Source organism: Schistocerca cancellata, chromosome 8, assembly GCF_023864275.1.
Source record: "Schistocerca cancellata isolate TAMUIC-IGC-003103 chromosome 8, iqSchCanc2.1, whole genome shotgun sequence".
In the NCBI taxonomy this organism is placed as follows: domain Eukaryota; kingdom Metazoa; phylum Arthropoda; class Insecta; order Orthoptera; family Acrididae; genus Schistocerca; species Schistocerca cancellata.
The window spans coordinates 20,707,608-20,723,762 of NC_064633.1; the positions used below are offsets into that span (position 1 = coordinate 20,707,608).

General features: G+C 42.4%; 1 protein-coding gene across 1 annotated transcript in view; it reads right to left on the reverse strand.

The window, feature by feature from the left end:
- Positions 1-10,140: 10,140 nt before the first annotated feature.
- Positions 10,141-16,155, reverse strand: part of LOC126094991 (semaphorin-2A-like) — a 1,391,554-nt gene continuing 1,385,539 nt past the window's right edge. Inside the window, exon 13 of the mRNA XM_049909645.1 lies at positions 10,141-10,239. Within this exon, the coding sequence (XP_049765602.1) occupies positions 10,141-10,239 (99 nt within the window). The remainder of the gene's footprint in view (positions 10,240-16,155) is intronic.

The following is a 16,155-nucleotide window of genomic DNA, read 5'->3' on the forward strand; positions in this document are numbered from 1 at the left end:
ATTTGTTCAGCAGCGGCTCTCCACGATTGGTGTCAACCTCATGGATTGGCCACCACGGGCGGCTGATATGAACCCCATGCAAAACATGTGGGCTGAGGTCGCGAGAACATTAACAGAGAACTAGCCACGAAACCAACCAACTACTGCGGACGCTCTTTGGGACTGCGTCCTGGAAGCCTGGGAGGAAGTTGCTTCTTCAGGCAGTTACGTCCGACGGCTTATACATTCTATGCCAAGACGCATGATAGGAGTACAAAAAATGAAGGATTCTGGACAAAATATTAGAGTCCTTAAAATTTTTTGTTATGTCTTCTTTTTCGTCATTTTTCCTCATTCGGAGCTAGTGGAAGATCGCGTGGCCACAGAAAAGATACAATATGGGTTAGTTTACTTTGAGATGCCTTTTTAATTCAAGTGGGTTTCTTTTGAATATACAGTTTGTTAAATATTCTATTTTGATTTCATTTATACCCTGTCTAGATACTTACAAACTAATCAGCGTAGATGGACACTCTCTCACAGTACTTGTTGTTATCTCTGTCTTCCCCTCCATCCATGAATACACCCTCCGTCCTCCACACAATACGCAAACGATTTCATATTATGTTTACTCGTTGTTGATATCTCCTCTATCCTCTCTCACACACACACACTCTCTCTCTCTCTCTCTGACACTATCGCCGCAAGTGCCCTATTCCATTCACCCAAAACTTTATAAACAAATCTAGCGGTTTCCATTGACGCAACATTTTCTATTTTAATTGGTGCTGTCTTAACTCTCTATCATTCCTCTCAACACCTATGAAACCATATTCTTTGATCTCCCCTTCCCTATAACCCATTCTTCGTTCTGAAAACAGTCCTTCCTTATCTCTCGGTCCTAAGATAAAATGAACTATGGCACACATCTAAGTAATCAATGCTTTGAAAGCATTTCACGCTTATATTTTGCACTTCTGCACTTCTGTCCATTCCCAGATCCCGTCCTCCTACCTGTTACCCGTCCCTTGACATCTGCATCTACATCTAAATGAATACTCTGCAATTTATAATTCTGTGCTTGGCAGGGGGTTCTGTGGTATGGTGGATTAATCTTGTATTTATGTGTAAAACGTGATTCACATCTCACGTGAGGCGTAGATTTGTAACACACACAAGTAACTCTCCTGCACCCCTAGTAGGGCCAAGTGCAGAACGCCAGTAAGCTCCGTAGGTCAATATCCGCAGTAAAGATAACATCCCTTCGCTGCCGACTGGGGCAGAGCGGCATTCGTTTGTGCTGTGACAGATGGAGAAACCCCGGAAGGCAGAGACTCTGTCACCAGCAAGCCGTCGTAAACTAGAAAACGTATTTCATTTAATGAACCAATGGACATGTAAGTTCACAAGGCTCTTACTTTATTTGAAACTGAGACATTGAAAATTGTGGTGCTGGACTGGGTTGGTTGGTTGGTTTGGGGAAGGAGACCAGACAGCGTGGTCATCGGTCTCATCGGATTAGGGAAGGATGGGGAAGGAAGTCGGCCGTGCACTTTCAGAGGAACCATCCCGGCATTGGCCTGGAGTGATTTAGGGAAATCACGGAAAACCTAAATCAGGATGGCCGGACACGGGATTGAGCCGTCGTCCTCCTGAATGCGAGTCCAGCGTCTATCCACTGCGCCACCTCGCTCGGTTGCTGGAATGGGATTCGATTTCGATTTCACTTTGTTCCTCAAGACTGCAAACTCTTCTAGGCCTCCTCGAAAGGCACCTATCTGGTTTCGAATCCTGATCAGCACAAAATATTCATTATTTCATTTCAAGCCCTAGCATTTGCACTCCGAACTACTAGTGTAACATTCTTGCATTTTCAACGTCTCTTCGTGCGTTGTCAGCTGTAACGTGTTAGTTTCAACTCACAGCCACATGATGAGCTTTTTATCACAACAATACAAGATCAAACGTTTCCTAACATCTTTTTAAGTTGAAACATTCCTCTCCATCCTACTGGCCAAAACGGATTTGGGTTTGACGTTTTGATCACCAACGACGATATGTTGTGGATTCATCTTCTAGACGGCAGAGTATTTTCCATCACATCATTGAAAGTACAAACATGCCACTCGTAGCTATTATTGGAAAAGAATTTGATAGTCAAAGTGTCCTAATGACCAAATTTGCGGGGTTTGAATTCCATTCAGCACAGAACTTTTCGTCGCCTGATGTGTAGCTAAACATGCGCACATCTCGCTACTGGTGAAACAACAATAGTTATTCATCGTCTGTTCCTGGATAGAAAACGACGGCGCTAGATGCTGGGTTCGAATCCCAGTCAGGCAAAAACAATTCTATCGTCATTTAAGGTTCCAACATCTCGCTATTGGTGAAAGAATGATATTTAACTTCCGATTTTACGTACTTCGTTAACAATCCGATTAGGTGCTGAGTTCGCTTCCCTGTCACAAGCTTTACACGATGTCATTTCAATTTTAAACATGAGCATACCTTGTTCCTTGTGAATGACACAATATTAAATGTCGTTGGGGGCGATTCCGAGGAAGGTAGCTGTTATGACAGGATTCCCAGTTCAGTACAAACATTTTCGTCATTTATTTTCAGGATCTGAATTGATAACTGATACTGGTGCAAACGTCTATATTTCACATCTCTTTATGCCTAGTGATCGGGTTTCAATAAGGCACAAACCCAAGCATAGTTTAGTTAGCAATGGCTATAGGTGCTGGGTTTGAATCCAGGTCCAGAACGATGACGTTGGTCATGTCATTTAAAGTTCTAATTTGTGTACACGTAGCTGTTGATGTGTTACGAGAACAATGATCTTACTGGTGATTTGCTGTTAATGTTGAGATTTCCGTAGAGTGCTTGTTGCCGTTAATCGCGTTTTTTTACTGCTTCGTCCAGCATCCAGTTTCCAGAGCCACTCGCCGTTGAGCGACGTTCATCACGTGGATAGAAAACCTTTTCGAGAGCGAAAAAATTTTTTCCAATTGCCGTACAGCTTTGTAACTCCACATATTGTCTCAAGTATTTAATTTTGACTAAGGATTACTGTACTATATATGTAAAATAATTCGTTTTCTCAGAACATTTGCAATGTCACTTGTTGTAATTCAGGTTAGTTTATGAGTGTTATGGGGTGTCTCATCGCTAAGAACGTGTTTTCTAATACGTTTTGTATGACGATATTAGTTGACGCCTAGACTGACTGCCATAAAAACCTTTGGTCTCTAGTAGTCTCTTGCGGCACCCATTGTGTGTGTAGTCAAACGACTGTGCCCCACGAGGTTTTGGTGTTTAGAGGACCTGCAACACAGCTACGTTATGTGGGTTGTATTCGGCAGTGACCCATTTTGTTTGCTGTCAAGTGTGCATAAGTAAACACGACCTCTGTTCACGCATGTGCAACGCCCACAGACAGCCAGAGAGAACGACCACCGCTCTATACTGAAAGCATGACGGATGACACGTCCACCGCCGCTGACCTCTTCCCATGGAGAACACTCTCGCGAGCCTCATTTTTAAACAAATTTTCCGTAATCAACCGGGGTTCATTCACCCACACCTCTAGAAGTATCCATGCTGCATCTTTCACTATCTGGTGCTCAGACTTTCATCCTCACATACCTGCTACATGATACAATATCTATTTTGCATATTTTATCGTTTCTTCACTTCTTGTTATCGTACAAGCGCTGTTTAAAAACTTTTTATCCAGTAACGGAAGTCACTCTCCTTCATTCATGCACCACATTCACACGGCTTCTCATACAATCACACACCTATTCTTTCTATTAAATCTTCCGTTAGTACTTCAGCACAAACCAATTGTTTTTTAAATTCTACCATCGCACTTCATTTGAAACAATTGACACCGATAAGCCAAAACATTAAGACCACTGCCCTCCGCGACGTTGGATGCCGCCTAGTAGTGATGTGGGCGCGTGACAGTAACAAAAATGTGTCCCGATACGGACAGGGGATCACCCTAGCGAAGATCAGAGTTTCAGATGGGAAAATATATTGAGATATGCGACTTTGACAAAGGGCAGATTATTATTACGCAGAGCCTGTGAACGAGTATCTCGAAAACGGCGAATCAGGTCGAATGTTCGCGTGATATTGTTGTGGGCATATACGGAAACAGGTTGAAATATCACTAGGCGCTAAATACTTGGACGCCCACGACTCTTCACAGAACGTGGGGTTCATAGGCTTGTCTGCGCTGTGAAGTAGGAGGGATGTTGATTTGTGGCATCTATTCCGAAACAGCATAATGCTGGTGCACGCACAAGTGTTTGGAACACACCGTTCATTGCGCATTATTGAACACTGAGCTCCGTAACAGACCACCGCTACTTGTTCACATGTTGATGCAACAACATCGTGCGTTATGACTGCAGTGGGCACGGGACCACTGGGCTTCAACCGTCGATCAAAGGGAAACATTTCGGCTCTTTGGGTGAATAACATTTTTGCTAAATTAGGTCTCTGGTCGTCTCCTCAAACGCCATCATCGAGGTGAACGGCTGCTCGAAACGTGTAGCGCGTCAAAGACACAGGCTGATGGGGGGATTATTATGCTGTGAACGACATTCTCCTACGCTAGCATGGCACCTGAGATGGTAACTGAAGAGACGCTGACAGCTGCGAAACACCTGCATCACTTCACGCTTGATGCCTTTCTCGAAGCGACATCATCTTTCAGCCAGAAACGTGCTACAGTGGTCTGAGGAGCATTATGGTGAACTCATGTTGATGTCTCGGCAACCATATTCGGCTGATGTAAATCCTATGGAAACCATCTGGGTCGGTATGAGGCGCCATCACCGCGTGCGCAAATCAGCGGTCAGCTGAAACTTCCTGGCAGATTAAAACTGTGTGCCGGACCGAGATTCGAACTCGGGACCTTTGCCTGTCGCGGAAAAGTGCTCTACCAACTGAGCTACCCAAGCACGACTCACGCCCCATCCTCACAGCTTTACTTCCGCCAGTACCTCGTCTCCTACCTCCCTCATTTTACAGAAGCTGTTACTGGCCGCCGGCCGGGGTGGCCGAACGCTTCTAAGCCCTACAATCTGGAACCGCGCGACCGCTACGGTCGCAGGTTTGAATCCTGTTTCGGGCATGTATGTGTGTGATGTCCTTAGGTTAGTTAAGTTTAAGTAGATCTAAGTTCTAGGGGACTGATGACCTCAGAAGTTAAGTCCCACAGTGCTCAGAGCCATTTTTTTGTTACTGGCCAGGAAGTTTCATATCAGCGCACACTCCGCTGCAGAGTGAAAATCTCATTCTGGAAACATCCCCCACGCTGTGGCTAGGCCATGTCTCCGTAATATCCTTTCTTTCAGGAGTGCTAGTCCTGCATAGTTCGCAGGAAAGCTTCTGTAAAGTTTGGAAGGTAGGAGACGAGGTACTGGTGGAAGAAAAGCTGTGAGGACGGGGGGTGAGTCGTGCTTGGGTAGCTCAGTTGCCCGCGAAAGGCAAAGGTCCCGAGTTCGAGTCTCGGTCCGGTACACAGTTTTATTCTGCCAGGAAGTTTCATATCAGCGCACATCCCGCTGCAAAAATCTCATTCTGGCAGCGGTCAGCTGTTTACGAAAGTTACATGACCTGTGCGTAATAGCCTAATACCATATGCCTCCGAAAACTTACCAACAAACTGTTGGATTCCTGATACGCAGAATGAGTGACATATTTCGGTCCAAAGACGAACAAACAAGCCATTAGGCAGGTGTCATAATGTTTTGGCTCCTCAGTGTAAATATTTCTCGGTATTTCCCATGGTTCACGGATTACTTCCATACAGTTGTTTTCAGCAGACACGTGAATGTAAGAATATCCTCAGTTACATGTCAATATTTGGTGGTGCTAGAATTACTTGGTTGAAGAAAACGTTCTACCATTGCGCTGTTATACTTCGAACTTCTCTGCGGCTTCCATACTGTGTCGTCTTACCTCCCAGGTAGAAAAATTATTTCACTTCGGTTCTTGTTTTGGTCAACTATTGATAATACTTACTGACAGAAATCTTTGCACACAGCTTCCAGTTGGCCATGTAGTAATTGTTCTGGATATGAAGATTCTTGTCATGGTTCCTTTATTTTAAATGAAACTGTGAACAGAATTGTATTATGGTGATTATGGTGTAATCTTGTCACTACAAGCATTAACAGTATGCAGCAGATAATATGATCCCACAGCCCGAAGAATAGCTTTCACCACATCGACTGGCAATGAAGTACTAAGAAGAGCCCTTCGAAATGGTGAGAATACTTCTATCACGTCACAAGAATAGCTATTATTAAACAGTGCCCAAAGTAAAGCCACAGCGTAATGAATGAAAGTATATGGATGCTTCCGTCCAAACTAATTCTCTGCCGTAGAAGGCCTTAACAATAATGCACACGACACTGGGAACAGTCGCATGCCCCACGGTAACTGATCCCCTCGCTATTGTTTTTAAAGGAATTTTTCATAAACATCCGAATCGGAGTACAAAGCTAGGGTATTTGTCAGCAGACCTGAAGCAGCTGCGCACAGCTATCGACGTCACAACTGCGCCCCTGGCATATGCCCGCTAGGCTTCGTTGAAAGTTTGACAACTGCCGTAGGAGTGAGACTGATTCAGAATATTTGACACTAGGTAAAGGTATTGATTGATGAATGATAAGTGATATTTAATGTGAAAATATATGAGTGCTGTAAGAGATCAAAGTTAAGAGAGAAAACAGATTAATTTCTAATCTCCTTGTGCAAACGTGAGACAATGTCTTTGTTTATAAAGTCATTAATTCATTAAGTAGAACAGGACTGGCCAATACTGAGGGTTCTCAATAATACTGACAACATTATAAGTCTTTTAAAACGACATATAATATAAGGTTCTAGGTATGTAGGGTATTTGTGCTAATGTTTCCCCTGAATTTTCGAGAATTAAATAAAAGGGACAAATGAATTCAGGAATACAGTATAGTTACATATTAAGTAATAAGGGTTAGACTTAACAACGAAAACAGTAATAAATGACAACATTACATTCTATACTTCATGTCCTACCCGTTGCTTTGGCTTGTTTGGGGAAGGAGACCAGACTGCGAGGTCATCGGTCTCATCGGATTAGGGAAGGATTAGGGAAGTCAGCCGTACCCTTTCATAGGAACCATCCCGGCATTTGCCTGGATTGATTGAGAGAAATCACGAAAAACCTAAATCAGGATGGCCGGACGCGGGATTGAACCGTCGTACTCCCGAATGCGAGTCCAGTGCCTATCCAATAGGCCACCTCGTTCGCTACCCGTTGCTGTGACGACTGATTACGAATGGTGAGTATCACTTGTAAACTAGTGTAGTTCCCGTTAACTTATATCTGACGTGGTTAATATTACGAGGTGCGAAACTAACTTTTAACGTTCATAACTGTCAAATTATCCCATCTAATATTTTAAAGATAGTTCAAATGGCTCTAAGCACTATGGTACTTAACATCTGAGGTTATTGAACTACTTAAACCTAACTATCCTAAGGACATCACACACATCCATGACAAAGGCTGGATTCGAACCTGGGACCGTAGCAGCAGCGCGGTTCCAGAATGAAGCGCCTGGAACCGCTAGGCCACAGCGGGCCCGCTAATATTTTAACGAATGTCTAATCTTTTCCGAGTAATATTTGAAGGAGGTCTTCAACAATAAACCATGTGTGAAATTACACGCCGGCCGGTGTGGCCGTGTGGTTAAAGGCGCTTCAGTCTGGAACCGCGTGACCGCTACGGTCGCAGGTTCGAATCCTGCCTCGGGCATGGATGTGTGTGATGTCCTTAGGTTACTTAGGTTTAATTAGTTCTAAGTTATAGGCGACTGATGACCTCAGAAGTTGAGTCGCATAGTGCTCAGAGCCATTTGAACCATTTTTTTGAAATTACACCAAATGGGAACTAACTAACAGCTCCGCAAACCATATTTTCGCCGTTACAGCAAGGGGTACCGACTTACTTCCGTCCCAGTGTACCAAAAATACAAGGTAATGAGTGTGTCAGCTTGTCCTGCTGAGTATTTAGCGTGGCTGGCTTCCATGCTGGGGGACCAAGGTTTGACACCCAGGACTGTGAGTGATTTTTTCCTTGGTGGTAGGACTGTTACGGGGTGCATTCAGACTAGTCAAGCTAATTGAGGAGCTGCTCCACCGATTAGCAGTGGTCCCGAGGTCAGGAAACCCGACAGCAGCCGGGAGAGCGGTGTGCTGACCACGTGGTCATCTATGATGTCACTGGCAGAGGATGACACGGCGGTCGGTCGGCACCGATCGGCCCCTCCAGTGTGAGAACGCGGAAGTCTATCCACCTGTGTAAGTGTGTCATTTGCCGTCCACGTGGTCACATGTGCGCTTGAAGTCCGTATGTCTGCGTTTTGCTGTTGTAGCTACCAGACAACCAGATTGTGAAACTACTGAGGCTTTCACACTGTATACGACAGCATAAATACTTTATATGATTTTAGGTGAATGTTAACAAACTATTAGAGTAGCGACGTTGTTCTATGCTGTTGGAGTGCGCTGATAACCTTGCTGTTTAGCGCCCTAACCCACAAATCATTATATTATTATTATTATTATTATTATTATTATTATGACTATCATCATCGTCGTCATCTATGCTGAAAGATAACATTATAGTACGGATTCCTCACGATCCTGCTTCAGAAACGTTACAAAAGAATTCAAGAAACTGAGCTGCGAAGAGCAAAATACGCCAATAAAAAAGAACGGTAACAGATGAAATAAGTGCATTGACACTAAAAACGTATGGAACATCAATAGTTGTTACAGATTTTCCAGAAAATCATTGTTATTTTCCTTCTAGTAAAAGGCATTAATAAAAAAAATATTTCTGTGATACGATAACTGATAGACTGCATGTTCTTTAACTGCAGATTATACTGATTTACAGAAAAAAAATACTTAGGTCTCTCATTAGCTGCTGCTTTCCTTCTGTCAGACTTCACAGATTAGATTTTATAACATTAGATTTACTTTCATTCCAATTGATCCGTAGTGAGGAAGTCCTCCAGGATGTACATAGAACATGTCATAAAAACGAAAATACACGGCAAATATTTACAGCTCAAACAAATAAGTTAATGTACCATTCCACAGGTCCCAAGTGGAATGATCGTAATTTTTTAATGAACACTACATAAAAGAATCATTTTACAAATACTAATGCACTGAATTTAAAATAAAAAAGTTGTTTTTATCTATTTATAAGATAATAAACGTAGAATACAGCTACTATAATACTTATTTACAATGAACCCATTACTGCACGGAAATTGTGCAGAAGTTATATTGTACACACATACACAAATCAGTTGGTTCTACTGAGAAATTCATCAATGGAGTAGAAGGAGTTGGCCACCAATAAATCCTTTAGGCTTCTCTTAAACTGAATTTCATTGGTTGTTAACCTTTCTTATGGTTGCTGGCAAGGTATTGAAAATGTGTGTTCCTGAATAATGCACACCTTTTTGTGCAAGATCAAGTGACTTTAAATCCTTGTGAAGATTATTCTTATTTCTAGTATTGATTCTATGAACTGAGCTGTTGGTTTGAAAACGTGATATGTTTTTAATGACAAATTTCATTAAAGAATAAATATATTGGGAAGCAGTAGTTAGTATCCCCTAAACAGGCTTCTGCAGGATGTTGTTGAGTTCACACCACATATAACACTTACTGCACGTTTTTGTGCCCGGAAAATTTTAGCTTGGCTTGATGAATTACCCCAAAAAATAATCCCATATGACAGTATGGAATGAAAATAAGCATAGTATGCCAGATTTTTCATTTTTACGTCCCCTACGTCCGACACAATTCGCATTGCAAATAAAGATTTGTTAAGACGATTCAGCAGTTCTGTGGTGTACTTTTCCCGTCCAGAACGGCAGAATGAATACGTTATCCATTCGGGGCGGCAATAATCAACAGATAGTTTTTGGTAGATCGCCAATGAACGGATTGAACCACCACATCATTTCCTGTACTTCCAACTTGTGAAGTCGGCCACCTGCTCAGTAGACAGTTCCGCGAGTACGCGACTGAAAGCTTTTATCGGAGCAGCCTGCCAGAACAGGCCTACGGCGCTCAGTGACCCAGTGCGGGGGTGTTGCAAGTATCTGACGCGGCGGCGGGCATCTCGCGCAAGCATCCTCCACGCCGCTTTAGTGCTGACTCGGCCGTAATCTATCGGCATATCGGCTCAACTTTACCACACCTCTTGTATCGGAAACCGATTTCCATTCAGCAGAAAAATCGTGAAGGCGGTGCGCTATATTGACGGGCGTCTCCACTCTGGACGCATGTTTCAACACTGCTTACAGTGCGACGTCTCCCTAGGTGGCACTCAAATACATCACGTACCAGCCCTGATATCAACTGAACACCTAACATTCTAAATGTGCGAAGCACCATAAAAAAAAATCATTTTATTTCTCCCATTGGTGCTACTTCCATGCGACCATACCATACTAAAAGACCATGATCACAGATCCTATGTAAGTACTTTAAATGGCAGTTACCAGATGCTCTTTACCAGTCTGTGTGTCTTTTAATCAACAGATAGTTACAGTAACTAAATACAAGTGTGCTTAGTCTTCTATTATTGCAGTCAACGGGCAGTTGCAGCATGTTCCCACATTGCCTTATTGTTCTGGATTTTTATGCTTTGTTGTTAACATGTGTTCGCTATGGAAGAACAAAACGACCGTAATCATTCCCATATATGTCGTAGTTCCGTAAAGATTAGACGACAAATATCTCGAGTTAAAGCAGCAGAATATAAGTTCAGGGAAAATAATTCTACCATAATCAGGGCTGACTAAGATGGATATCATTCTTTTCAGACCAGGAATTATTTATCTGACTAGGAAACAAGGCTACAGTATCTAATTAAATAAATAATGTAAAATGGTAATGTGCGTAGTGTTATTAGATAAACTATATTTTATGTGATTATAAAGTAATGTACTTATGCATTTTTTAGTTGTCGATAGCCTGTACTCTACGACTCTGTCGCACGCTGTATGTACAACATTATTTAAGTAATTCTACCGATCAGTTGTAACAGAACAACACAGATTTTAATCGGTTTCATCCCGGTGCTACAGGTCGAAGGACGAGCAATTATACATATGAAAATCCTAAGGAAAGTCGCCGCTAAGCAAGTGTTGTAATTATACAACACTAAGGTCCCTGATGAACATGTTGGTCATACCCGTGCCTGTCGTTAAACATTCGTGGACGTCTTTGGAATTGCTGGAAGACGTATTGCGACATTAAAATTAAAGATGGCTGAATCATCGTAGTGTGAGGACAAAGGTGGTCTATATGAAATGTAAGTATGCAGTGCAAGATGTTCGACACATCATGTAATTTATATACCATAACAAATGTGTGAGTCCCTAAACTAGAAGAAAAGTCTTTAAACGAGTACATGAGCTCTGGCCTTAATATCAGTCGTTTATACAAAGTTTGTCAAATCAAACATCCAGACACTAATGTAGCATCATGTCTTTGCCACGCACTGAAATGCTTCAAGAATAATAGTGATATAAGTGCGAACAACTAAAATATCGTGATCTAGGGTAACAAATGCTGTGGACAAAACGAAATCTGTGTACTTAGGGTTACATATCTGTTTTGAGTTTCATGGTGTATTTGATTCTGTTGAACATAAGCACTTGGTGTTCAAATGGATCAAATGGCTCTGAGCACTATGGGACTTCACATCTGAGGTCATCGGTCCTCTAGAATTGGAACTACTTAAACCTAACTAACCTAAGGATATCACACACCTCCATGCCCGAGGCAGGATTCGAACACGCGACCGTAGCAGTCGCGCGGTTCCGGACTGAAGCGCCTAGAACCGCTCGGCCACTCCGGCCTTGTAGGCCTGCCGGCCGGAGTGGCCGAGCGGTTCTAGGCGCTTCAGTCTGGAACCGCGCGACCGTTACGGTCGCAGGTTCGAATTCTGCCTCGGGAATGGATTTGTGTGATGTCCTTAGGTTAGTTAGGTTTAAGTAGTTCTAAGTTCTAGGAGACTTATGACCTCAGATGTTAAGTCCCATAGTGCTCAGAGCCATTTGAACTATTTCAACCTTGTGGGCATCCATATTCTGTCACTCTGGCGCTGGTTTCTGATGTGAACGGTTGACTATGTTGTGTGTTCCGAATATTTTTATACAGACTGGTATGAATGTGAATTACTTAAGCTACTAGTTACAATTCTTTTTCTCGGAATAACATCTATGACGAAAGCAAGGCGGCAGATTTTCAGAATTTTGGTGTATTTTTACGCAAGTAAATCGGGCAATGGAAAGATTCTTGTTTCAGAAGAGCGGTCAATTTTTGTTGGACATGATTGGATATGATGTAACTGCGTGAGTTAGATGTTAAGTTGAAATATTATGGTGTGTTAGTTTCTGAGCTGAAATTATTGAAGAAACCCGTATGACGATTTTCGATTTGGGCAAGCATTTCCTCAAGGCTTTTTCACAGTGAGCTGTATAGACAAAGCAGACCAGAAGTGCTTGAACCATTCTTAATTTTAGGATTGCCTGTGTGCTATATATATATATATATATATAAGGGTGAGTACATTATCCATTTGCCCATCGGCTCCACGAGGGCTGCGTTGTCCTGGGAAACACAGTTGGTAGCTCTGGAGATTAAAATTAACTTTGTCGGGAAAAATATCGTGTGTGAAATACTGAGCAAATGAAGCAAGTCTGATCGTGGTACATAACGGTGTCCACAAGGAAATGCACAGAAAATAGCAGCACAAGATACGGTGCATAAATAAGTTGCCATGCTCACTAGATAGTTAGGCAAGTGACGTGTGCATTGAGATTAAAATTAATTGAAAGGAAACAGTGCATATATATATAATTAAATATATTGTTGAGTGCCGTAGTAGTAAAAGAAATACTTTCAGACTAATTTCTGTTGTCATAAGAGGAACTGAAGTATAGATATCTTGTTAGGCAGTGAAAGACATTGAGATTGTTTCAGCGCATGAGAATGAACGCTGCGAGAGCGTGTGTTTCAATTTGTACATCAACAGTAAACGTGTGGTGCAGAGGATATCCCAAACCAATTCCCAGTTGTCTAGCGTAGGCTTTGATTTTACGAGACCACAGTATGTGAGGACAGTTAAAATTGAACTTTTAATGATAATCAAAAATTATTCCCGCTGGCTACCAATAAATGATGCACTGAATAGATTGTTCTAGGAGTGTGTAAACTATGGGAATAATAAAACGTTACTTAATGAGCTTTAATGGTGGTTCTTGTCAATTCTAGTCGGTAGCATTGTCTTCCCACCATGCATGTCCTCTGTTCGTCCATAAGCCAGCGATATGCAACAATGATATACAAACTGTAGTAGGACGAAACCCCATAGGTAAAATTTTGCATTATGATCGATTAAAGCTGAGTCCATACAGCAATGACGTCACGAGTGTGGTATCGATAGCTACGATGCCACAAAGTAGGTCCGCTCTGCTGGGTCACCACTACAAGAGACACCGACGACAGCACCCTCTAGCCGGTGCTGTCGAAGTCTACGAGCTCCATAAGCCAGCGATATGCAACAATGATATAAAAACTGTAGTATGACGAAACCCCATAGCTAAAATTTTGCATTGTGATTCGATTAAAGCTGAGTCCATACAGCAATGACGTCAGGAGTGTGGTATCGATAGGTATGATGCCACAAAGTAGGTCCGCTCTGCTAGGTCGCCACTACAAGAGACACCGACGACAGCACCCTCTAGCGGGTGCTGTCGAGGTCTACGAGCTCCGCGACTGCTTCAGCCCATTTGATCAGGTGCAGACAGCCAGGACACTTCGCTTCAACTTCCCACCACCTTGCAAGTTATGTAATATGTTTACATACGTTATCCTCTAGTAAAGGTGCTTTAACAGTGTTTGCAGTACCGAGAGATTAGTACCGTTTCCTTTTCCTGTTCCTACCCACGCGCCAACTCCCAGGCGGGATACAAAACCGAGACGCGGTCTCTTGGGGATAGTTGGTCACATAATCGATACCACTGGACAAATTAAAAGTGTAATTAGGACCAGAATTTGTCGCTGGCCGCAGTGGTCGAGCGGTTCTAGGCGCTATAGTCTGGAACCGCACGACCGCTACGGTCGCAGGTTCGAATCGTGCCTCGGGCAAGAATGTGTGTGATGTCCTTAGGTTAGTTCTAAGTTCTAGCGGACTGATGACCTCAGAAGTAAGGTCCCATAGTGCTCAAAGCCATTTGAACCATTTTGAACCAGAATTTATCCGCCATTTATTCGGGGCATTATTACCATAAATCTGTTCTCAATGATGCTACGCCCAAGACATTGGCATGACGCATGACCGCTGGTACCAATAGTATTAACCACCGATCCCTTTCCGTCTCATTCCAGCTCCACACAGCCTCTTCTCTATCAATGCGCCCACAATCTTTATTTCTCCAGTTTTCCATTGCCTCCCTCCTCTGCCCTCTGACTAATCTCGTGACTGCAGCTACCTGTCCTATCCTCTCTCCATCTCGTTCCTGTATGCTCTCACAAGCAGCACTTTACACTTTACCATTTACCATCCAATATATATAGATATATACACCGGGTGATCAAAAAGTCAGTATAAATTTGAAAACTGAATAATTCACAGAATAATCTAGACAGAGAGGTACAAATTGACACACATGCTTACATGCTTGGAATGACATGGGGTTTTATTAGAACAAAAAAAAAACGAAGTATTGCTAGACGCGTGAAAGATCTCGTGCGCGCGTCGTTTGGTGATGATCGTGTGCTCAGCCGCCACTTACGTCATGCTTGGCCTCCCAGGTCCCCAGACCTCAGTCCGTGCGATTATTGGCTTTGGGGTTACATGAAGTCGCAAGTGTATCGTGATGGACCAACACCTCTAGGGATGCTGAAAGACAACATCCGACGCCAATGCCTCACCATAACTCCGGACATGCTTTACAGTGCTGTTCACAACATTATTCCTCGACTACAGCTATTGTTGAGGAATGATGGTGGACATATTGAGCATTTCCTGTAAAGAACATCATCTTTGCTTTGTCTTACTTTGTTATGCGAATTACTGCTATTGTGATCAGATGAAGCGCCATCTGTCGGATATTTTTGAACGTTTGTATTTTTTTTTTGAGTCTAATAAAACCCCATATCATTCCAAGCATGTGTGTCAATTTGTACCTCTCTATCTATATTATTCCGGGATTTATTTAGTTTCCAAATTTATACTGACTTTTTGATCACCCGGTATACTGGCGAGAGCCGTAGTAGTAAAAGAAATACTTTCAGACTAATTTCTATTTTCATGAGAGAAATGTAAGTATAGATATCTTGTATAATGTATTAATGTAAGAGAAGAATAGATGCTGAATGATGAATGCATGCAGCTTGCCGCTAACTTTGTGTAATGTTTTGTCTGTATAGACGTGTATCTGTTGCCTTTAAGATCCCTTCACTTTCACACATCAATCTATACAGTAAAGTAAGGGCCTCCCGTTTTGTTTTTAGGCTGATCCGTGATAAGACAGGCGAAAAGTTAGACTAATGGAGTATTATTAGTATTATCTCTAATTTCATTCACTCTCTCTCTCTCTCTCTCTCTCTCTCTCTCTCTCTCTCCTTTATCTATGTACAGTTTTAAATATAATATTTCATTACGTGAAATCAGCCCAATAGAATCTCTGGTGGAGCCCTTCGTCTTAGTATTCAGCGGCTGGCTTGCTGTAAGAGATCTTTACATTTAGTATTATTGTTAAGCGCTGCATTCCGTTGGGAAAATCGATCGTTTGAACAATTCGTTCCTTTTACGACAGATTTCGAATTCCAGATGTGTACGAAGCCTTTTTGGACGATTTAACAAAGACTCGGTGATTGCAGGCTCTCTTCGACACAGCTGAAACTTCCCCACTAATTACAGGGCCAACGCGATCATCAATGATTCAGACAAAGAACTCATTCGTTCATTCACTCCAGAATAAAAGGGTCACAAACCTTATTTATGAAGGAAATTGTATATTCAATCCATCTCCATTACATATCCAGATTTCTGTTGATTCCAAGTCT